The 24,332-nt window shown below is 31.6% G+C and overlaps 1 protein-coding gene across 5 annotated transcripts; it reads left to right on the top strand.

Moving 5' to 3' along the window:
* Positions 1–32: 32 nt before the first annotated feature.
* LOC127734152 (laminin subunit gamma-1-like) lies at positions 33–24,042 on the top strand. 5 transcript variants are annotated; one of them, XM_052243859.1, is made up of 9 exons: positions 33–162; positions 8,053–8,172; positions 8,614–8,752; positions 11,233–11,742; positions 12,572–12,772; positions 13,515–13,603; positions 14,365–14,489; positions 15,908–16,067; positions 18,991–24,042. In XM_052243859.1, exons 1-9 carry the CDS (start codon positions 132–134, stop codon positions 19,110–19,112), a joined length of 1,497 nt encoding a protein of 498 aa, XP_052099819.1. In that variant the 5' UTR covers positions 33–131; the 3' UTR covers positions 19,113–24,042. The 5 variants fall into 5 exon arrangements, with proteins under 5 accessions (XP_052099819.1, XP_052099824.1, XP_052099820.1 ...); XM_052243864.1 differs by lacking the exons at positions 14,365–14,489; positions 15,908–16,067; positions 18,991–24,042 and adding an exon at positions 14,273–14,337; XM_052243860.1 differs by lacking the exons at positions 14,365–14,489; positions 15,908–16,067; positions 18,991–24,042 and adding an exon at positions 14,181–14,266.
* Positions 24,043–24,332: the final 290 nt, after the last annotated feature.

Below are 24,332 nucleotides of genomic sequence, written 5' to 3'. Positions count from 1 at the left end.
CCGGAAGTAGAATATGTGGAATGACTGGATCACATGATTGTTAAAATGGTAGATGTCGTCGGAGATATGAGTAGTTTAAATTGTCATCCATTCAATAACTGTTGACATGAATAAGTTCACAGCGAAGGAAAATGGTTAACTTTTCATTACGCAGTGTTTATGGTATGATTTATTTCAAATGTCTTATATGCTATGTTTATGGACATTTAGCATGTTTAGATCAAAAATATAGTGATCAGTGAATCATGATTCTCAAAATGTATACTACATGTAGATGTATAAGACTCCTTTATAAGGAGCACGAGTATGAGCTATTGTGTAAAATAGGACCATTAAGGACACATCTTCTGAAATAGGAGAGTTCTGAGATAGTATCAGTAATTAAAAAGGAGATTAAAAAAGTAGTATAACATGACATATTTTTTCTGAGAAATAAATTATCATAACTTTTTTTGTTATTTGCAAGGACATATAACTAACTAATATACGTCCTTGTTATTTGGTAGATTTTTTTTATATTTGGCTACCTTTTAGATACAAGACTATATTTAATGAAAATCTAAAAAAAAAAAATTTTTAAATAATTTTCATGTTTTTGAGCCAAAAAAGTTGACTGGATGGATTTCACAGTCGCTGATATACGCTTTGAATTTATTGAACTGATCGAAAAAATATTGTAAAACAAAAGACATATTAACACTTTTTGTCAATCAGTTCAATATATTCAAAGCGTACATTTTGTACATCTGCTAATGTGAAATCCGTCCTGTCATCTTTTTTTGTAGAAAAACATTTTTTTTTACTATAAAGTTTATATTTTCATATAATATATTTTTTAATCTCACAGATTTCCTAATTTCATGAATAAATATTGTAAAACAAGAGATATTAACACTCTTCACAGTTCACAGTGTTTTCCATTCAGCATTTAACCTGGGTGTGCCAACCACCTTCTTTTGATTGCCGACCACCTTTTGATTTTAGGAGGTGGTCGGCTTTTTTTCAAATTCCGGAATTTTTTCGGTTCTGCACCTTAAAAATTTAAATACTAATCACGCCTCGCTGATTGTTTTCATTGACAAAAATGGCGGATTGTCAAATTTTAAAGTTTTCTTTTATTAATCGGAGGGAGAGAAAGGCAGATGACGATGGTGATAAGGAAAATTCTAAGCCAAATAAGTCAACTAAAACGGATCGTTGTATTGAAATTGTTGAAATTGAAAAAAAATTATCGAAACAACGGAAAAGGCACGCAAGCCATCTCACTCAAGCGATTGCGAAGATAAACAGGTTGGGAACAATCCCCCAAATGATATCCCTTAAATGAGGATCTGTCTCTCTAGCAAGAGGTCAAGTTTAAATTCTGTTGAAGAAAAAAAGAGAAAAACTTAGATTTTTGAACTTAAAAGGGGAAAAAATCGTTATATTTGAAACAACTTTTCTAAAAGAGGGTCCCATTAATTTTAATGATAAAGAAGATATAAGTCCAGAAATTTTACAAAATTCTTGAATATGTTTTGACCATATAATACCAAATAGATGTATAGGTCTTTGGGAAAAGTTTCTGTAAATAGAATAAATATGTGCTCATTTGTATCTCTTTAAATGTACCCCCTCATAAAAGAGATAGTCATTACATTTTGAGGGGTTCCCAAGCTGATAAATATGAACAGGACTTTAAATGGCTAATCATCACAGGAGGAGGATATTATTGTTCTGTGTGCCAAAAATACAGCATTAAAGCAAGGAACAGGACAGAAACTTTGATCGATAAGCCATGCAAATGCAGCTGAGGAGGAGGGATCGAGTCCTGCAAAAGCCATATCTGCTATCCGAGATCGGCAAAACTAATTTGTAAAATGAAAGGCTAGCAGTGATCATAGTGATAGCAGAAGAACAGTTCAATTTTATTAAATGTGAATACAATACTAATCCTTCTTTTTGTGACCCCCACCAACAGTAAAAAAAAACGGTTGGAAATGTTAAAACAAAAAAAAAACCCAACCGGTGGCAAGTGATTTTTTTCAAAACACCCACCTTACCTTAGTGAAAAATGGAGAACACTGAGTTCTATATATTTAAAGCGTACATCAGGGACTATTAAATACGTCCGGTCAACTTTTTTTTCTCAAAAAATATTTAAATTTTTTTTTTTTTTTAGATTTTCATTAAACATCTTAAATATAGTTTAGTATCTCAAAGGTCTCCAAATATAAAAAAAAATCTACCAAATAACAAAAAAGTTTTAACCATTTATGTTTATATCTCAACCAGTCATTATCCTGTCACTACCTGGTCAATTGTCCTGTCATTAGTGTTACCTGTATTCTCCTAGTTTTTCATAAGCTATTTATGCAAAATATTCATCTACACTTTTATATTTTGAAACCCTCTGTTACCCTGGCGAAACCTATTGTAAAGTGATATTATTCATATTGTTAATATTTCATGCAGACAAGGTTGTGTTGGTCTCTACACTGCATAGATGTCTGACATTATTTCATGACTGAAGTGTGTAACTGAAAAACTAAACTATTGATGATATGATACAGGTGGAAACCTGATGAGTTCCCAAAAGTATTTGGTGCATGTTTGTTTTACTTATCAGATTACTTTAAACAGTATGTTCCTTTTAGGGTATAAATTGGATACAAATTTGCCGGAAATTGTATCCTTTGAAGTTTTAAAAAAAATCCTGAATAAAGTTTTCCGCTTGTTGTTAAGCTTATTTAGCTAGACAGAGGTACCATTGTAGTATAAAATATTGACTACCCTTCTACAATTAATGCTCCCTTTGGGATCATATAAGACGTATGTAACCTGTGAAAGATGATGCACTCTGTATTAGTTGCATTTTTGCCTATTACATGTATCTTCTAAAGTATAAAAGATTGATAAAAACTGAGATAAGCAAAAATTATCAACAAGATCAGATCTACAAATAAATTACCATGGCTGAAATCGTATTCAAGATTCCTTATTGGAGTTACTGCATTTTATTGACAGTTTTTACCCATTTTTAGTGTTTTTACCTGTTATCTGGAAAAGTATAATAGATAGAGGGACACTTTAAATTCAAAAATGATATGCAAGACAAGATCTTCAAATAAGTAAACATGGCCATAATCCCCAGACAACTCCTTCAGCAAGACAAGCAAATGACAAGATCTACAAATAAGTGTAATGGTCGAAATCGTCAGTGGACTCCTTATAATTATTGCTCTTTAATGATGATTTTTACCCATTTTTAGTCTTTTTGCCTATTATTTTCAAGGTAATGTTGTTAAGATGTTTTTTAGCATGAAAGATAGAAAAATTCAATTCTATCTTGGTAAATAGTTTAACAACTGACATTATTGCCCATGTATGTATATGTATATGTAGATGCAATGCATATTACTGTTTACATAATAAAAGACAATATTTGACATGCCCTTTTTATACGACCGCAAAAAAATTTTGAGGTCGTATATTGGTATGAAGTTGGCGTCGTCGTCGTCGTCGTCGTCCGGCGTCGTCGTCCGAATACACAATGGTTTTCGCACTCTAACTTTAGTTTAAGTGAATGGATCTCTATGAAATTTTACCATAAGGTTCAATACCACAATAGGAAGGTGGGGATTGATTTTGGGGGTTATGGTACCAACAGTTAAGGAATTAGGGGCCAAAAAGGGGCCGAAAATAAGCATTTTTGTAACTTCCAGACATAACTTGTGTGTTAGCATATGGATCTCTTTGACATTGTACCACAAGATTCCATATCACAAAGGGTCAATGCTGGGATTGATTTTGGGGTTAATTGCCTCAAAATTTTAGGAATAAGGGGCCAAAAGGGGGCAAAAAACAAGCATTTTTCTAGTTTCATGACAATAACTTGTGTTTAAGTGTATGGATCTTTCTGAAATTTTACTACAAGGTTCCATTTTACAAAGGGAAAGCTGGAATTGAGTGTTGTGGTAATTGCCCAAAATGTTTAGTAATAAGGGGCCTAAAAAGGGGTTTAATATAAGCATTTTTTAGTTTCTAGACAATAACTTGTGTTCAAGTGTATGGATCTCTCTAAAATTGTATTACAAGGTACCATACCACAAAGGCAAGGCTGTTATTGAGCTTGGTTTGAGGGGAAAGGGGGGTGGGGGTGATGAATCATAAGGGGGCGGGGGTCAAAAAAGGGGTAATTTTTTTTTTTCCTTTTTTTTTTGTTTAAAATTTACATTTTAAGTTAGTTATTTTTTATCACGAAGAGAAAGTAGGAATTGAGTTTTGGGGTTAATTGCTCAAACATTTATGAATAAGGGGCCAAATATTGGGATTTTTTTTTTTTTAGTTTGCAACAAAAACTTGTGTTCAAGTGTATGGATCTCTGTGAAATTGTATTGCAATGTACAATACCACAAATTGAAGGTTGTGATTGAGGTGGGGGATGATGAATCAAAAGGGGGTTGAAAAAATGTGTGGGGGGTAGGATTTTTTTTTTTCCTTTTTTTTTCTTTAAAATTTTCCATTTAAAGATGGTTGTTTCAGATTTATATATGAAAGAAAATAATAATGATACGGTTATATATCATGAGGAATTGAAATTTAAAATTATGTTTATTGGAAATTTAGGTTACATTGGAAAGTAATAATTGGCTTTGGGGGGGGGGGGGGGGGGGGGGTGGTTATGGCTCTAATGTTTAAGGAATAAGGGGAAAAAAGGTTAAAAAACAAGGGTTTCCATTTTAATAGACAAATAATTGAGTAAAGAACATTATTTAAAAGCAGTGTAAGGTTGGTAATTCAAACTCATTTAAATATCTCATCTACACTGCTTTTAAATTATGTAAATTGGAAATTTGCCAATAACTTTATTGTTAATAAATGCATTGGAAATTTGCCAACAATTTTAGTGTAATAAACTTCATTGGAAATTTGCCAATATAAAATTTTGCTGATGAAGGTTTTTTGTTTACCTTTAGCCTTGACTATGAAGTCATTTTCTATTTTTATAGCCTTATGATGTAGTTGAATCATTTAATACTTTTATGATGTGTTTAAATGGGGTTTTATCATGTTTATGGTTGCAAATTTATTGTTTTAGTATAATAAACTCCATTTAAAATTTGCCAATAAAAAAAATTTTTGTTTATTTTTAGCTATGATTATGATGTCATTTTCTATTTTACTTTTATGGTTGCAAAGAAATTTTTATTTTTAGATATTACTGTTAAATGATGCTGATTAAGGTTTTTGCTATGTTTAGCCATGACTATGATGTAATTTTCTATTTTAATATCTGTTATGATGTATTTAAATGGGCTTTTATCATGTTTATGGTTACAAAGGAATTTTATTTTTAGATATTACTATAAAATGTTGCTGATGCTGATTAAGGATTTTGTTTATTTTTAGCCATGACTATGATGTCATTTTCTATTTTAATACCTTTATGATGTAATTTCCATTTTTAGATATTACTGTTAAATGATGCTGATTAAGGGTTTTTTGCTATGTTTAGCCATGACTATGATGTCATTTTCTATTTTAATATCTTTATGATGTATTTAAATGGGCTTTTATGGTTACAAAGGAATTTTATTTTTAGATATTACTTTAAATTTTGCTGATTAAGGATTTTTGTTTATTTTTAGCCATGACTATGATGTCACTTTCTATTTTAATACCTTTATGATGTATTTAAATGGGCTCCCATGTATTTAGATTTTTGATTATTTATACATGTTACCAAATTGGTCCACATTGAACAAAAACGGTCCAAATTTCAACTTTATTACATTACATCAAACATTGAATTCTACATATTCCTTGATATATTGAAATTAACAAACAATTTAGTTTATGGATATGCCACCATAATAGGTAAATTAAATTTTTTCCAGTTCTTACACCACATTCATCCTGTGTCAGAAACCTATGCTGTGTCAAATATTTAATGACAATCCAAAGTCATAGCTGTATCAAGCTTGAATTTTGTGTCCATACTTGCCCCAACTGTTCAGGGTTCGACCTCTGCGGTCGTATCAAGCTGCGCCCCAGCGAAGCATTTTATTGGATTATCAACCAGTGTGCTAAAATGCCCTTTTCATGATTGGCTCCCTGCCCTTTTGAAATCCTAGCTGGAACACTGTCTTGAACACTATAATACATGTATAATAGATAGACACTTTAAATTTCAAAATGATCAGCAAGAAAATATCTACAAATAAGTCAACATGTCCGGTATCATCAGTTGACTCCTTGTTGGAGTTCTTGCCCTTTAATGACAATTTTTTTGCATTTTTGCTTATTATTTTGAAACTATAAAAGATCGATAGACACTATTACCAACAAGACAAGATCTACAAATAAGTCAATTTTTCCAAATGATAAGTAGACTCTTTATACATGTAGGAGTGATTGCCCATTAAAGGACAACTTTTTTTATACCTTTTTTGTGTTTTGTGCAAAAATTAAAGATAGAGGGACACTGATAACAGAAAAAATGATCAGCAATTCAAGATCAACGAAATGGAGATTTGTGTCATGATTTCTTGTCTAGTCCACAATGTTGGAGAGTGTCCATTGTTGAAGATGCCCATAGACCCAGATGAGTGACACAGGCTCTTTAGAGCTTCTACTTTTAATACCACCCCCTAACATTTTAATATGCAATAATAAAGGAGTCAGAGCTGTTTTTTATGCCCCCACGACAAAATGTTGAGGGGCATATTAATTTTTCCCTGTCTGTCTGTCCGTTCGTCCGTCTGTCCGTCCGGCCGGATTAGGATAAATTGTTTGTCCGGCTATCTCCTCATACAGTTTTGGAGGTACAACTTCAATATTTTGTAGGATGTTCATACACATAATGAAGGTGTACATGGTCACAGGATTTTGATTTCTTTTAAATATTCTGAAAATGACAGGTAGTTGGACTTTGTCAGTTTTTTGGTACTACAGTAGCTGCATAAAGAGATCATGGTATGTCCGGCTATTTCCTCCTGCAGTTTTTGAAATACAGCTTTAATATTTTGTAGGATGTTCAAACACACAATGGAGGTGTGCATGGCCACAGGATTTTGATTTTTTTTCAAATATTCTGAAAATGACAGGTAGTTGGACTTAGTCATGTTTTTGGTACAAGCTGCATAAGGAGATCATGGTTTGTCCGGCTATCTCCTCCTACAGTTTTGGAGATACAGCTTTAATATTTTGTAGGATGTTCAAACACATCATGGAGGTGTGCATGGCCACAGGATTTTTTTGATTTTTTTTCAAATATTCAGAAAAGGGGGAGGGGGGGCATTGTCCATATCTAGTTTTTTATTTGTTTGGCGACCAATTGATCAGTGGCTAACCAAAGAATAAAAGCTCTGACACCAAATCCAAATACTAGTGATCTCAATTATTTACAGTAAGAGATATTTTGTATGAAGATGCCATACTGGTGCTAACTTCATACAAATGTCTTTTTAATCATTTGTAGCGTTCAGTTTGTTTTATTTGAACAGTGAGACAGGAATATGATGATTTTTTTTTGATTTTTTAAATGCATTGTTATCTTTAGTGGGGAATTGATGTCATCACTTTACGACATCCTAGCAGGTTAAATAAAAAGCCAAACATTATTCACAAAGCAAATTATCTAAGCTTTTTGTAATATTCAAATTTCTATATAAAGTATAAATATTGTTTAATGAATTTTAAAATTAAACCTTATGTTGATAAAACTGTACAGCTAAATTTTGATAATTGCTTTTCTCACGGGCAACTGATTTCAGAGCAAAGCTTGTGACCTTAAACAATCAGTAAAAGGGAGCAAGTTTTTTATTTTTGGGTTGTAACTCTTTCTTGAGTCAAGCTAGCTTTGATTGTGACACACAGGACCCAGAAGGTCTAATGGCTTTGTGAAATCTGCTTATTATATTGATTTTAGAGCCAATTTGGACCTACATGTAAGTTAACCTGCTTAATTTTTAGGGTAAAATGGGATTTACTTAACTATCCTTTGTTCTTACATTAATTTAAAAAAAAATATTTGTATTATTTATTTCAGAGTTTTATTTTGTTTTATAGGTATTGCCTTGTTATTGATATATATAAAGATAAATTTGTCAGTAAAAGTAAACCCACAGTGTAATGGCACCTTCATTGAGAATTGTACAAGTTGTGAACCTGGAACTTATGCAAATGAAAGTAAGTTTGATTGACAGTTTATTAACCACTCAGAAAATAATAATCAATGATGTTTTTGTCTAAAACTGCTTTATGCTTTGCCACAAATGTGCCCAAAAGAAAAGAATTTAGCCCTGCTTATGTGGACTTCCTTTAAGGCCTGATTAGTTTACCTTTACAATGTATTGGTAATGTATCAGTAATAATTCATATAGATTCTACAGTTTACTTGTACACTATAATGTCATTGTCACTATGTCTGACTTCAATATTTTTTTTTGGTAGGAATAAGCAGCTAAGACATCCAGTACCTCACCCTTTTAGTTTAACTTTGAATAATGGAAAAACAGACCCTCTCATTTATTTTTTTTACCAAAAATACACCTGTACCTATCATGATTACGCTATTAAAAATGTCATTTTAAAATTATGGAATGATATTTGTTACCTCATTTTTTTCAGGTGGTGTTGATTGTTTCTGTTGCCAAGTGTTTGGTCAGTGTAAAGTAGATAGTTTATGTGTCCCTTGTGCTAGAGGATATTACAACCCAACATGGCAAAAAACATATTGTGTACCATGTGAAAAGGGACATTATGCTAAGTATGTGCAATTTATCATCTGTTTTTACTATGTACATGACAAAAATTATGGAATAGTTCACGTTAAGGAAGGGCAGGTATTTTGATGTCTTGGATTTTTATATAATTTGCATGAAAATAGACCATGTGGAACTGCATCTTAACAATGAAAAAAAAATTATTCAATTTTATTGTCAAGCCTGTGACTTTTGTCGCAGAAAGCTCGACTTAGGGCGGCGGCGGCGGCGTTAGCTAACTTCTTAAAAGCTTTATATTTTAGAAGGTGGAAGTTCTGGATGCTATATACTTTGTATATTGATGCCTCATGCTACAAAGTTTCCGTCAGTCACATGTCCAATGTCCTTGACCTCATTTTCATGGTTCAGTGACTACTTGAAAAAAAAGTTAAGATTTTTTGTAATGTTAAATTCTCTCTTATTGTAAGTAATAGGATAACTATATTTGGTATGTGCGTACCTTGCAAGGTCCTCATGCCCGTCAGACAGTTTTCACTTGACCTCGACCTCATTTCATGGATCAGTGAACAAGGTTAAGTTTTGGTGGTTTTGGCAGGTGTCATCTGACCTTGACCTCATTTTCATGGTTCAGTGGTTATAGTTAAGTTTTTGTGTTTTGGTCTGTTTTTCTTATACTATAAGCAATAGGTCTAGTATATTCGGTGTATGGAAGGACTGTAAGGTGTACATGTCCAACTGGCAGGTGTCATCTGACCTTGACCTCATTTTCATGGTTCAGTGGTTATAGTTAAGTTTTTGTGTTTTGGTCTGTTTTTCGTATACTGTATGCAATAGGTCTACTATATTTGGTGTATGGAATGATTGTAAATAGTACCTGTCTAGCTGGCAGGTGTCATCTGACCTTGACCTCATTTTCATGGTTCAGTGGTCAAAGTTAAGTTATTGAGTTTTGGTCTTTTTTTCTAATACAATATGCAATAGTTCAACTATATTTGGTGTATGGAAATATTTTATGATCTATATGTCAGTCACGCGGGTTTTATTTGACCTTGACCTCATTTTCAAGGTTCATTGCTCAGTGTTAAGTTTTTGTGTTTTGGTCTGTTTTTCTTAAACTATAAGTAATAGGTCAACTATATTTGTTGTATGGAAGAATTGTTAGCTGTAAATGCCTGCCTAGCATGGTTCATCTGACCTTGACCTCATTTGCATGGTTCATTGGTCAATGTTTAGTTTACTTGGTTAATGTTAAGTTTATGTGACAGTTGTAATAAAGCTTTATATTAAGGACTATCAACATAATATCAATGATTAGTAAAGAAGGCTTGACATTTCAGCATGTGCACTCTTATTATTATATATTTCTTGACATATACTTGTCTGTTGAGGCCAAAAATAAGATTTGAATTGTTGGATGTTGCCTACCTACCCACCTAAAAACATGAAAAAGTGGCTTACCTGAAAAATATTATGACACAAAATCGTTTCATTTTTATTTTCAAAGATTTTCCTGCTTTTATGTCGTTTCCTTGTTTAAAACATGTAACTTATGTTGTTGGCCAAAAAAGAAAAAAAATCTCTACCTACCTACCCAACCCTACAAGACATGGGTAGGCAACACCAAACAAGGAATTTGTTATGGGTGGCTTAAGATGTGAAAAGGTGAAAATGCATATATTGTATGTATAAATAAATGTAAAAATTCAATTAATGTTTAATTTTACTTTAAATATGAGATTTCTCCAAAACAAATATCCTACAATGTTTAAAGTTTCAGTAAAAGTGTTATAGCTACCAAAATGTATTATAAGGAGACACCTACTCGGCTTCTTTTTTACTTTGTTTGGTTTTTAATTTTTTTCAGTTGTTTATTAAACCCCCGCTTTAAAAAAGTGGGAGTATACTTTTTTACCTCTGTCTGTCCATCAGTCTGTCCGTCTGTCTGTCCATCTATCCATCCATCCATCAGTCAGTCAGTCCATCCATCAGTCAATCCGTCAGTCCGTGCTCCGTCCCATGAATATTTTTCGTCGCATCTTTCTCAGGATCTACATTACAAGGATTTCTGAAATTTGATTTCAGGGTTTATATGAGTCAGCTATACCATTTGATGCGTTTTCAGGTTCATCTCTCAACAATTTCCTGTTTACCGTATACTTTTAGCGGGCAGGGGTATCATTAGTGAGCAGTAGCTCACAGATTCACTTGTTTTGTTTTGTTATGTTTTTATGTTGTTTTGTTTTGTTTTGTTTTGTTTTGTTTTGTTTTTTGTTTTTAAAAAATGAAAAGCCTGAATACTTTTACATCTTTATAATTATCACCAATTATTTCTAAGTATTAGCCAGATAATTTGAACATTTGACTTTAATATAGAGTTTAGAGGACAGTTTTACGATTCATAAAAGTTCATATAAATATAAACTGTTTATAAGTTGAATAAATCTGTTGTATCTGTATTACGCTATCATTACTGTGTGTACAATATATATTTCCTTTGCACATGATTGAATATTTTTATTTGTAGCGTAACAGGAAAACAAGAATGTGATGGTTGTGAGGCTGGTTACTTTGCCAATAAAAATGGGTCAATTGAGTGTCAACCATGTGCAGAGGGAGAATTTCAAAATATAACAAAACAATCCTCATGTAATAAATGTGATCCAGGCTGGTACCAGAACAAAACTGGTCAGGAAGAATGCCTGAAATGTGATACAGGTCATTTTAGTGTTCATCCAGCAAGTACAGGATGCACTGCTTGTACTGAGGGAGAATATCAAAATATAACTGGTCAGACAGATTGTTTGAAATGTTCCCCAGGATATTTTCAGGATCAAAAAGCACAGGCAGAATGTTTAATGTGTAAAACTGGAACTTTTAGCAAAGGAGAAGGCAGTCCAAAATGTGATGAATGTCCGAAGGGACACTATCAAAATGCTACAGGACAAGCTGTATGTGATATGTGTAATCCTGGACATTTTCAGAATGTCACAGGAAAATCATTATGTGAGCCTTGTCCAGTAGCTCACTACTGCAAGTATGTTTTACATCAAAGGCATAATATAGGGGGCTCAAGTAGGGTACCCCTTAGGTCACAAGGTCACATTTAGAAATTGCCTCAGGTCACCAGGTCACTTTTAAGCAAATGAAACGGTTTTTAACAATTTTAAAGATTACAGGTCTTGTTAAATTAGACGTCAGATTGTATGGTCATCTTCTGAGGTCACAGGTTGGATTTGACCATGTAGGAGCTACATATAGAGTTATTTTTTAAACAGGCTTATGGGGTCTTGCTTTGCAGTATGCGTATTGCTCATTGTTGAAGGCCCTATGGCAACCGATTGTTGCTAACATCAATGTCATATATTCTGTGGTGGATAGTTGTCTCATTGGCAATGGCAATCATACCACATCTCCATATTATATATTTGGATTAGATTACACACAAAAAAAATCTGCTGTTGATTTATAAAAGTGTTGTAAATTAAAGTATCAAAATATTGAGCTCAGATTTCAAACTCATTCAGGTTTCAAGCAAATGCATAAAAAATAACTGCAAAAAAAAAAAGAGACCAAGAAAGATGGGTATTGGATTTAAAATAGTTTTTTCATTTTGGATATCAGTTTTGACAATTTGAAAAAAGTGAGTGATTTATACATCATGTACATGTTGTACAGAAAAGATTTTTATATAAATTTAGCTAATCCTATATGATTATTATTATCTACCTACAGAGTCACATGAGAAATAAGTTCAGATTTTATGAAGAGGTCATTCATGAACTTAATATTGTTCTGTATTTTGATAATTGTATATTTTCCTTTAAAAATTTTAAACTTTGCACTTTACCACACATTTGTTTCAGAGCTAGTGGTTCTGAAGGCTGTCTTTTATGCCCTGCAGGAACATATGGTAACACCACAGGATTAGTAGACTGTTTAGCTTGCTTACCAGGATCTTACTCCGCATTAGGATTAACACATTGTATAGAGTGCCAAAATGGACACTATCAGGATAAGAAAAATCAGAGTTCTTGTGTAACATGTAATTCAGGAACAGTATGCAAGTTAGTTTATATTTCCAATGTAATTGTTCTATGACAATCTATAGCCTGTTTTGAAACCACATATTAAAGTATTACTTCAAAATAAGAAGATATGATTATACTGTCAATGAGACTGCAACCAAACAAACACTAAATGACTGGAATTTGGACAAAGGTTCTGTACTGATGCAATTCTTAAATTTGTTTCAGATGTCAGATCATTTGGTTTTTCTGCCTTTTATTTTTTATATATACCTATTTAAAAGGACCAGCCCCAGCTTAGCTCTTTCACCAAGTTTAGTTTAGACATTTTTCATTTCTCTATAGCATACAATTGACAGATACACATATATGTATATAAATATATACATAGTGACTCAGAAACAAGAATATCTTATTATATTAATCTGTCTCCTTTAGTAGGTAGGCAAATATTAAACATTCAGAGCAATTAAACATTTTGACATTTATGTACAATAATACCGTAGGTTTATATATAATTTTGAGTTATTGTTTATGATCAGTGTGTTCCTTGTAAATGTATATTTTAGTTGATATCAAAAGTCCATTGATGAAACAAATACAATAGTTATTGCTCATTTAGAAAACCAGTATGACACTACTAATCAAATCTCTGTGACTTGAAGGCTTCACTTGAAGATATATGCAGTTTATTCACATTATTAAGCCAGTGATAATACTTTCAATAAGATAACTTTTAATATACCCTGCATCTTATTAATAAATGGTATAATTTCTCCAGTAAAACAGGTTGTACTACTTGTGATCCTTGTCCAGAAGGAGAAGAAGCTGATGGAAAAGGCTTATCAGAATGTGCAAAATGTCAGCCAGGTTTGTGAATACATAGATAGACAATATTCATTTGTGCAAACATGTTTACATTCAATTGTTATAGCCAGAATATTAACAAGAAAACTTACAATTGTATAATTAAATTGGATCGCCAGTGGCTTTCATATATAAAAAAAAATACTATAATTATTTGTGTATTCTTGTATAATCATTAATAATCATGTACAAAAATATAAACATAGAAATATGTCACATGATATGATTTCCTCATTGAAACAGCCACTATCTCTGAAATTCCTTATTTATAAGTCTCCTCAAAATAGATTAATCCCATAATTTGTTTGCAAATTAACATAATAAATGTTGTGATTAAGATCGAAGATCATTCAATATATTCCTAATACATTATGATTGAACTTCCTTTGTTTACAGGGACATACAAGACTGCTTCTGGTCCATCATTATGTCAGGAATGTCCTGATGGTACCTTCAATACATTATGATTGAACTTCCTTTGTTTACAGGGACATACAAGACTGCTTCTGGTCCATCATTATGTCAGGAATGTCCTGATGGTACCTTCAATACATTATGATTGAACTTCCTTTGTTTACAGGAACATACAAGACTGCTGCTGGTCCATCATTATGTCAGGAATGTCCTGATGGTACCTTCAATACATTATGATTGAACTTCCTTTGTTTACAGGGACATACAAGACTGCTGCAGGTCCATCATTATGTCAGGAATGTCCTGATGGTACTTAAACTACATTATGATTAAACTTCCTTTGTTTACAGGAACATACAAGACTGCTGCTGGTCCATCATTATGTCAGGAATGTCCTGATGGTACCTACAATACAAACAGCGGATCTCAATCTAAACAGGACTGCTTGTTATGTCCAGAGGATAAATTCTGTCCAGTAAGTCATTACACAAAATTTATATTTATATTTATATTTACATAAAACCATCATTGTTTAGAAAAGATGTTATATATCTGTTTTTTCAAGTCCTTTCCTCTTTATGCTCCAGCAACTAAAAGTTGGGGGGCATATTGTTTTACCCCTGTCCGTCCGTATATCCATCCTTCCGTCTGTCCATCTGTCCGTCCCATTATGGGTATATAGTTATTCCAGATAACTCTTCCTGCAGTTTGAATGCTAGGAAGTTTTCACTTTGCTGGCTGTTTGTTCATATATTGAAGGTGTGCATGTGGTCAGGGTTTTGATTTTTATTGATATTTGCTCTTTTGGGAGATAGTTGAACTTTGTCATTTTCGGAGTATATACTTGCATAAGAGGTGCATAGCATTTCCGGATAACTCCTCCTACAGTGAACCATAGACTTATGTGCTCCCATGCTCAACTTTGTATATTTTAGAATAACACTTTGCATCTGCAGGGGCATCATTTGTGTCTCCCAGACACAATAATATCTCAAAGAAAGTTCTACATAATGACTTTGTTATAATACAGTTACTTCAAATGGAGTGGGGGGACATCACTTGTTTGGAAACATTGTTTTTCACTTTTGCATATATCATTCTGCAAAGATCTTTTAAAATCCTGATCTGGGTTTGACAAACTTTAAAGATTGAACTCAACAATAACAAATATTAACTTTAGAGTTATCGTTGCAATACTTAGGTCGTACATAGTTCTAGATGTGAATTTTGTAAATCAGTTTGAAAGATGAACTAAATTCTTAAACATTCCAAAAATAAAGGATGGGATTTGTTCCTTTCCTGTCAGGGGGGACTGCAGGGGTAATTTCTACTTTTGATTTAATATAAAACTTTTTCTTTCATATTAACCCATATACACTCCTTTTAAGGTATAGAACCACTAATTCGGGCCCAGTCAGAAAGAAAATACAAGAAAGTAGTACATATTTTAAACAAAATAGTTCCTACACATAGCTTTAACTTTGTCAATAAGTAAAAGATTTTGGTAATTTTGGTATCAAATGAAAGCTGAAGGACTTGTGATCACTGTAGAACTCTTGTTAAAAGTTTTTTTGGAATAATGAAAAAAAAATATATGAAATTATTATAGGAGGGCACATTTGCCCTGTTGTTCAGATTAGAAGTACCTGTTTTTGTACTACCAAACTTCCGGGAACCAGTGCGCTCTAATATACAATTAAAGGTATGTTGAATTTTTCAGAACAAGTCAGGATAAGGCATAGTTTTGACATGAAATGACTGCCACTTTATTTGAACTTTATAAGACTAAGTAGCCTTTAATGCCTGAAAGAGCAGAATTTAACATAGAAGGCAATGGGGTTATTAATTATTGGTTATATTCCTTAATCTTTATGTTTCTGTTTTCTAATGCAGTCGTCTGGCGATAACCCTCAGCCTTGTCCAGCAAGTGCCTATTGTCCAGCAGGGTCTAGTGATCCAGAATTTTGTAATACTTTACTTAAACCAAATAAAATAAAGATGAATTGTGAAGTCACACCATCATTTATTGTTGTTATGTCTGTGATTGGGCTAGGTGAGTACTTGTAATTGATTATTTACATCATACCATATTTACCTATATTTAGTGGGAAATCTAGTGACAAAATATTACCTCCCCTGTAAACACTGAAAAGTTGATCTTATCAATGTTTGTTTGGTTTTAGCAAGGACTCTATTAATTATGAATTCACAAGAAAACATTCTGGTAAAGAGTAACAATAAAAATGAATTGAAATGAAAACAAAATTTCCATATAATGTTATCATTTCTCTCCTTAAATAGCAAACGACGAGTACAGCAGGTTTTAGGAGCTATGTGTAAAATTGGTTTAAAATTTTGCTATGCCAATAAATTCCTGGAGTACCAGCTTCAATTTATTATGGCTGTAATCCTCTCTGGAACATGCCAATTATCCATATATGTATGCAGCTAGATCAGAGAAGTTCAGGGGAAAAATTCCAAAGGAATTGATTGATATGCAGCAAATTTTAACACTTTTCAAATTAATTTACTAAGCAAATTCAAACGAACCTTATTGCCATGTAAACATTGAATGTGAATAGAGTGAGAAGAAAATGCACATACACGACTTTTAAGTTGTTATTTTCATGAAAAGACATTTCTCTATTGAAAGTTCATGTGACAAGAGCAGACCAGTTTACTCGAAAACTTTAGATGTGAAAAATAGGTATAGTTTGGGAAATTGTAACATGCTGAGGATTATGTGGAACACTCCAAAAATTTGTGACCTGAGAGATCTTTAGATTTTGTATGTACATGTTTTTTTCCAAACTTTTTTTATCAAAAACTTAAGATGTAAAAAATAGGTATAATTTGGGAAATTGTAACATGCTAAGGACTATGTGGAACACTCCAAAAATTAGTGACCTGAAAGATCTTTAGATTTTGTATGTACATGATTTTTTTTTATCAATATGCAGCAAGGATTAACAATTTTAAATTTTATTTTCACAAGCTTCTTATGCAATTAAAATAATGAACATAAAACATCGTGTATTTGCATGTATATTTCTAATAACACAGTTCAACAGATATTTTCTTTAAAAAGTAGGATTGTTGTTTAGAAATAATTTTTGATTGATATCGTCACATGCATTGATTTTCATAAGAAGCGTGAATATTCTATTGTTCTTGGTCATTGGTTTTTTGTCTCGCCTTGACGGAGTCGAAAAGCGAGACATAGGTATGCTGTTTCCGGCGACGGCAACGGCGGCGGCGTCAACAATGTATTAGTTTGTGATTAGGACTAGTTCATGGTGAACCACTAGTGGTAGGTCAATGATATTTGGTATGCAGTTGTATTAGCATTGGCACATCTCATTACCATGGAAATTATTTGGCCCCGCCTCCTCAGTCAAGGTCTATTGACTTTGAAACTTTGCTTAGTTTACATGTATTAGTTTGTGATTAGGTCAGCTTATGGGGAACCACTAGTGGTAGGTCAATGATATTTGGTATGCAGTTGTATAAGTATTGGCATATCTCATTTCCATGGAGATTATTTGGCCCCACCCCCTCATTCATGGTCTATTGACTTTGAAACTTTTTCTTAGTTTTCATGTATTAGTTTGTGATTAGGTAAGTTTAAGGGGAACCGTTAGTGGTAGGTCAATGATAATTGGTATGCAGTTGTATAAGTATTAGCACATCTCATTTCCATGGAGAATATTTGGTCCCTACCCATCAGTCATGGTCTATTGACTTTGAAACTTTTGCATAGTTTACATGCATCAGTTTGTGATTAGTTCAGTTTAAGATGAACCACTAATGTTAATTCAATGATATTCGGTCAATACATTTGCAAGTTTCATTTCCATGGAGATTTTATAACCCCACCCCCTAATTATGGTTCATTGACTTTGAAACTTTTACATAGTTTACAAGTTAATGTTTGTGTTTAGGTTTGTTTAAAGGGAACGACTTATGAAAAGTCAATGGTATTTGGTTTGCAGTTGTATTAGCATTGGCACATCTCATTTCCATGGAGATTGTTTAGCCCTGTACCTTCAGTCATGGTTCATTGACTTTGAATATTTGCATAACTTACATGTTAAAGTATTGCTATTTTAATTTCAAAATTTGCATTATCAAAATAACTAATAGGCGAGACATATCTCTGTGTTAACAGTTTATGTCACTTTATTGTATATTGTTAATCCCTTGGATTTTCAGAACATGCTTCACACATACACCACCCTCTTCTGGTATTTATAGGGATACATACCTCAATACATTATTTTGTCTGCAGACCATTTTTGCTCTTATTTTTTGTGTCATGAATTTTTTGCGCTTTGGATCTTAAATCGGGCCGTTATGTCTTCACTGAGTTCACTATTAGCATTTTATGGTCATGTACCATGCATTTAGATAAAAATTCTAGGTAAATTTCTACAGTGAAAATTTCCCGATATACAGTACATCTGTTGCTTTTAAAAGTTTATTAGGTCATCCTTCCATAAGTTTTTCCTGTATCATGTTAAAGTATTTGTTTAAGATAATTTACCATGAAGTTGTGGTAACATTAACCTGAAACCATATTTCTCTGTTGGTAGGGTATAATGTGCAATGGACACATATTCTTGTCTTAAACATTGCTTGTGATCTGACCAGTAGCACTATTAAAATGGTCATCTTGAGTATGTTCCCAACAATATGTCAGTTGATTAAGGTGCATGCAGTTTTAGTGATAGTTCAAGAAAAACAGCTTATCTTTATAAAGAGAAACAAGATTCTAATAAAAATATTCCTGTATACTACTATTATATATATTCATGACTTATTATTCAAATTCAGAAGGTTTTCTTAACTAAAAATATAAGATTTATTGAAGAACATTCGAATATTGCAAATGTTCAGATATTATATGTTTACATATTTTGATGTATAAAGTCGAAGTTATTTAAGTTATACATATCTACTGTGTAAATATTTTGCAGTTGTATTGGTAGTTGGGGTATTTGTAACATATAGAATCAGACGTTATTACAAACTTCGAGCAGGTCAACCTGACAGGGAACCACTTACTAAATCAGGAACACATGTATACACTGGCTTGTGATATTTGGAGAGAACCAGTAATTGTGTATCAACCATACTTGATTTTATGCTTTGAAGAATATATTGTATTTATTAAAATACATACAGATGTCAATCTTTTGAATGATGTTCAACTTGCTGGTTTACTTAGGAATTATTACAGACACACAGGGTATTGTTTTTTGTTTAGGTATATTCTAAAATTTATATATAGAATAAATCTGAAAATTATTAAAAAGGAGACTAATTTGATGGTTTTTTTCTATAGAAAACTTATTAAGGTATCCCACATCCCTAAAATTAAAATATTTCAATTCTGAATAATGGAAGGAGGGATTATTACTTGAATAAAACAAATCCCTAAATGAGACATTATGTTGAAATGACAGGTGATTACTTCTCAGGATTATTTAAATTACTCATATTGATATATAGTTTGTTTGGAATAAGTATCTTGTACAGACTTAGTACTCATTTTTGTATCCTCATAAAGTTTTACTCTTTTAAATGTTTTTCAATATCTTACAATTCTATGAAAGAAGAGTTTGTTCTTTAATTCTATATTGCTAAAGAAATCATGAAAACAATTACATTTTACTAATTTGTTGACACATGAATTTCTTGTTTCCTGAAAAGTTTTTTGTTCGAATATTAAACTAAATTAAACCAAATGTACATTCCAATATATTTAATAATCATGAGAGATATACATATAATGAATAGCAAAAAAAATCATAACCAAATAAATGTGATATTTTAGTGGTATGTTAGATCATTACTTACCAGTAAACAGTATAATTACATGTAGAATGTCATAGTCATTGTTTATTTAAAATTATATATTGAAACAGTGACATGCTACAAAATAACTTTCATTTCAAGATGTTACATGTCTGTGTCGTATACCTGTTTTTGAAATACAATTTATTTTTTGGGGGAGAAATTAATAAAATTATATACGCTTTTTAGTCCCCTACCGACGAAGTCGAAGGGGACTTAAGGTTTGCACTCCGTCTGTCTCTCTATCTGTCCATCCGTCAGTCCAGCAAATCAGTTTTCCGCATTTTTTTTCTTCGTCCTTGAAGATATTGATTTGATATTTGTTATATTGTTTTATCTTGACAAGTTACAGATCAAGTTCAAATTTTGTTCTGGTCTGATGATTTTGTGGAGAGTTATGGTCCTTGGACTTAGAAAATTCACTTAAATAATCAGTTTTCCACACTTTTTTTCGTCATGCTTGAAGATATTGACTTGATATTTGTTATATAGTTTACACCATGACAATTTATAGATCAAGTTAGCATTTTGTTCCAGTACAATGAATTTTTAACCGGTAGGGGACTATGTATTGCCATGCAATACTCTTAGAATGCTTGTTTATTTTACATTCAATTTCATTTTGAGAAATTTTAGAGAGGACTTTATTTATGGTTGTATTAATTTGTAAGGTGGTATAAATCTTAACTGCAAACATGTTGTTGTTTTCCAAATGTGTAGGCGGTATCACAACAACAAATGAATGCAAAAGACAAGTAAAATAGTAATAAAGTGCCAAATTCTATCACTAAATCTACATTAGGCTTTACTTGACGATTCTGCAACAGCAGATACATTTTAGCATTTTCTGAAAAACTAGTTGCTTCAAAGTTATAGTAGCTGCTGTATTAACTTTGAAAAGGAGTAGGCCTGGTAAGACCCCTTTTTGGCCCCAAAATATAGCATTTTTACAATTTGTTTAAAATGTAAACTTTTAGCTATTTATTGGAAAGTAGAATACTTCAGTTACATAAAAAGGGGCTGTTTTTGACAATATTATGCACATGCATCAGATACCAGCATCAGTAATTCATGTAAAATTACTGAAATCTTCACAATTTTACCATTTGTGCTAATTTTTAGACGTTTTTTGTCTAAAATGGAAGTGGCAGCACTTTTGTTCAGTCATATTTGCTAGATTTTTCATATTGAAGGTTGAATTTGAGCATCTTTAATGACCAAATCAGTTCAAATCTTTTTCATAACCTAATTGAATGAAGTAGACACTTAAGTGTTTAAAAAATGTCAAAAATCTTTCATTAGAAGTACTTAAAATTTTAGGCCAAAATTAGTACTTACCAGTCCTCCTTCTTCTTTGATTTTATAGCATTAAACTTCTTGTCTTTTGCAATTGTATTGAACAGTACAAATTATAAATCCACAATCCTTGAAATTATAGGAAATTTGCTATTCATGACAATTTATCCATAATGACTTGCCTTTAACTTGTAGCATATTGATTAGATATATAAAATGTTCAGATTTATTCATTGTTCTGATGTATAAAATGTTCAGATTTATTCATCGTTCTGATATATAAAATGTTCAGATTTACATTCCTATGTTAAATGACTATTTAACCTCAAGTTATTATATACTATTTCAAGAAATGTACTAATTTTTGAAATTTTTTGTAAAATATTAAATCTTATTGTCATATTATTATTTATTAATGTAAATGAGATTATAATGTATATATAAAAGTCTTACGATTTGCACAACGATACTAATATAAGATAGTGATATACGATGAGAATGTTATAAAATCTTATTGACAAATATTTTGACTCAATAAATAGCCATTTTCTGTTTCAAAATTACGGCTCTTTATTCAGCAGAAATATTTGTCAACCCAATTAAATATGCGCAATTCATAAGACTTTATAATTTTGTTCCTTATCTGCGCAGTATTGCCTACTCTAGACAATCTGGTTCATATTACATGTAAATGTGCTGGTTGGTCTTTTTTATAGACATATATATATATATGAGGATGATATAAGATTAATTTGAATGTGGGTACTAAATAAGTTGGGAATCTTTAAGGAATGACAATTAAAATTCTGTATATCTGGATATTTTCTCTGTTTGTCATGGACTTTTCCTGTGGAATTCCATTTAAATGCATTATTCATTGCAATTAAATGTGAATAATGAACATATTTAAGAACTGCCCCTTCTCAGACCCAAACCGCAAACAAAACCTGACCCAAAAATAACACGATATATAGTAAATGAATTTATCTCAATAAGTCAGGCATGTGATGAATCCTTTAAATTAAGGATGATCTCTTTGAAATTTGGCATTTTAAGATAATGCAGCTTGTTAGAGTCCATTTAAGGGGTAAAATGTTGTGGTAAAATTATTTTTTGATTGATGTGCATCTATTTAATGATAAAAATAACATAATGTTTGAAATTATTGCTTTTGTTCATGTACTATGTATATAATATATTTATTTATGCAACAATATTGTAATACATAATTATTTTGATATATTTGTGCAATAATTTATTTTTTCATTGATTTAAATGAATTGATTCTTTTTTTTTTTGTATCCTTTATACTTTTTATAGTGAGAACTATCATTCAATATTGAAAATTTTTAACTCTGCTGAAATTTTTTTTATCCTAAATATTTTCAAAGACAAGTTTTCTTTTGAGGAATCAGATGTGTATCATAAGAAGTGTATGGATACATAGGGTTTAAAAACAAGCAAGAAGGTGAAGTAAATGTTCAAATTAAAATTTTCTTCAATGTTGCTATGAAGGAAAATTTAAATACCTGTTTAAGGCATTTTTGCTAGTAATAAAAATTGTTTAAGGAATGTATATTATAGGTGACCACTGAAACAAAAAACAGAATTTAGATACAAAATTTATACTGATATTTGAGCAAACTTTGGTTTAAGAATTCTCTACCCCAATTTTCTATAAGGTTCAGATATTTTTTTACTCACCTGTGACAAAGTCATGACATAGTGATCCTACATTTTCACATTAAATTATGGAGCCTTATCAAAATTTTTAATCTATTGTCTGCAAAATTATAAAATGTTATATAGCAAAGTCCAACAGTGTTTGATGAGTTGGAGCTATTTAAGTGTTAAGAATCAATAATAAATAGACCAATAGTAAGACTTGTTTAGACTCCACTCTGATTTCATTTGCAAAGAGAAAATATAACTAACAACAATATATATTCTAGCACTATTCTAATATTCTATCATGAGGCCTTCTGTTAAACAAAAGGTTGAGCAAACTTAATACAATACATAACTATTTTGATGCAGAAGTATTTTTAAACATATATCTATGCCATTCAGTTCAGTGAGAAATTTTAACAATACATGTTATATGTGGATATTCCCATTATTGAGGTAGTTAAATGATTAGCATTGAAAAAATCCAAACTTGGGACTTGCTTTTTATTATTTAATGGCTACTTCATTTCATGTGAAAGATGTCTATAGGTTGCACTTTGTAAATACAGCTGTTTCACAAACCATGCTTCTTTTGGGGAGATATTTAGTATTCATAGATATTTTATTTTGTTTACCTTCTAGTTCCCAGATATGATCTCTATGTTTCATCTCATAGAGACACAAAAAATTGGGAATTTTACTGGTATAAATACACATGGATAGCGGTCAAATTGAATTCTGAGGAAGACCCAAAGTGAAGGGAGGGATTTTAGAATAAGTTTAAACTCATAAAAGTTCGCGGCACATAAATGTTGAAAATATGCTGCATAACCCTATGTGTTGACCTTTGAAAAAAATAGCAATGCATATGAACTTTCTATTCTAGGATATAAATTTTTACGAAACTTCATAGTAAAAGTGGCACATTTTTAGCTGTAAACAGAGTTCCTATGGGAAATTGCATTGTCTTTATTTACAGAAGTGCAGCTATAGATGTTTGTTATAAGACAGTTATAGGTTATTGTTTGAAAGTGCAGTATACGTCTATCATTAGAATGTTGAGGTTTAATTTCTTAAATTTTACGCAAAAATAGCGAATACCGTACAAAGTGGAATCAGTAATGTTTGATAAAACTTTTATTTGTAATTGAATTTAAGACTGAAATAACTTCAATTATCTCATAATAAACATTTGAATACATAAGGTACTACATTTTAGTTATAATGGCCACCATATAGCACTTCTTCCATTAGACTAGATGTTACACTATATTCAGACATCTGTTTAATTACTTTTCCTGTAGCAGGTTTAATACCTTAATACCTTTTCTTGCATTACCTTTAAATGCTGTGTCCTCCATCAGGACAAACTCAAACAGAGTTGTTATTACTTGAGTTATAGGATTTAATTCCTCTGTTCGTCTGAATCTATTCATATTATTTTACAGTCTATGATAGATAGGTTTGTATATGATGTGCTTTGAGTTTGAGTAATTTT

The sequence above is a fragment of the Mytilus californianus genome, unplaced genomic scaffold, assembly GCF_021869535.1.
Source record: "Mytilus californianus isolate M0D057914Y unplaced genomic scaffold, xbMytCali1.0.p SCAF_3, whole genome shotgun sequence".
NCBI lineage: Eukaryota > Metazoa > Mollusca > Bivalvia > Mytilida > Mytilidae > Mytilus > Mytilus californianus.
The sequence above is the reverse complement of the archived record's forward strand: the minus strand, read 5'-3'. Positions and strand labels throughout refer to the sequence as shown.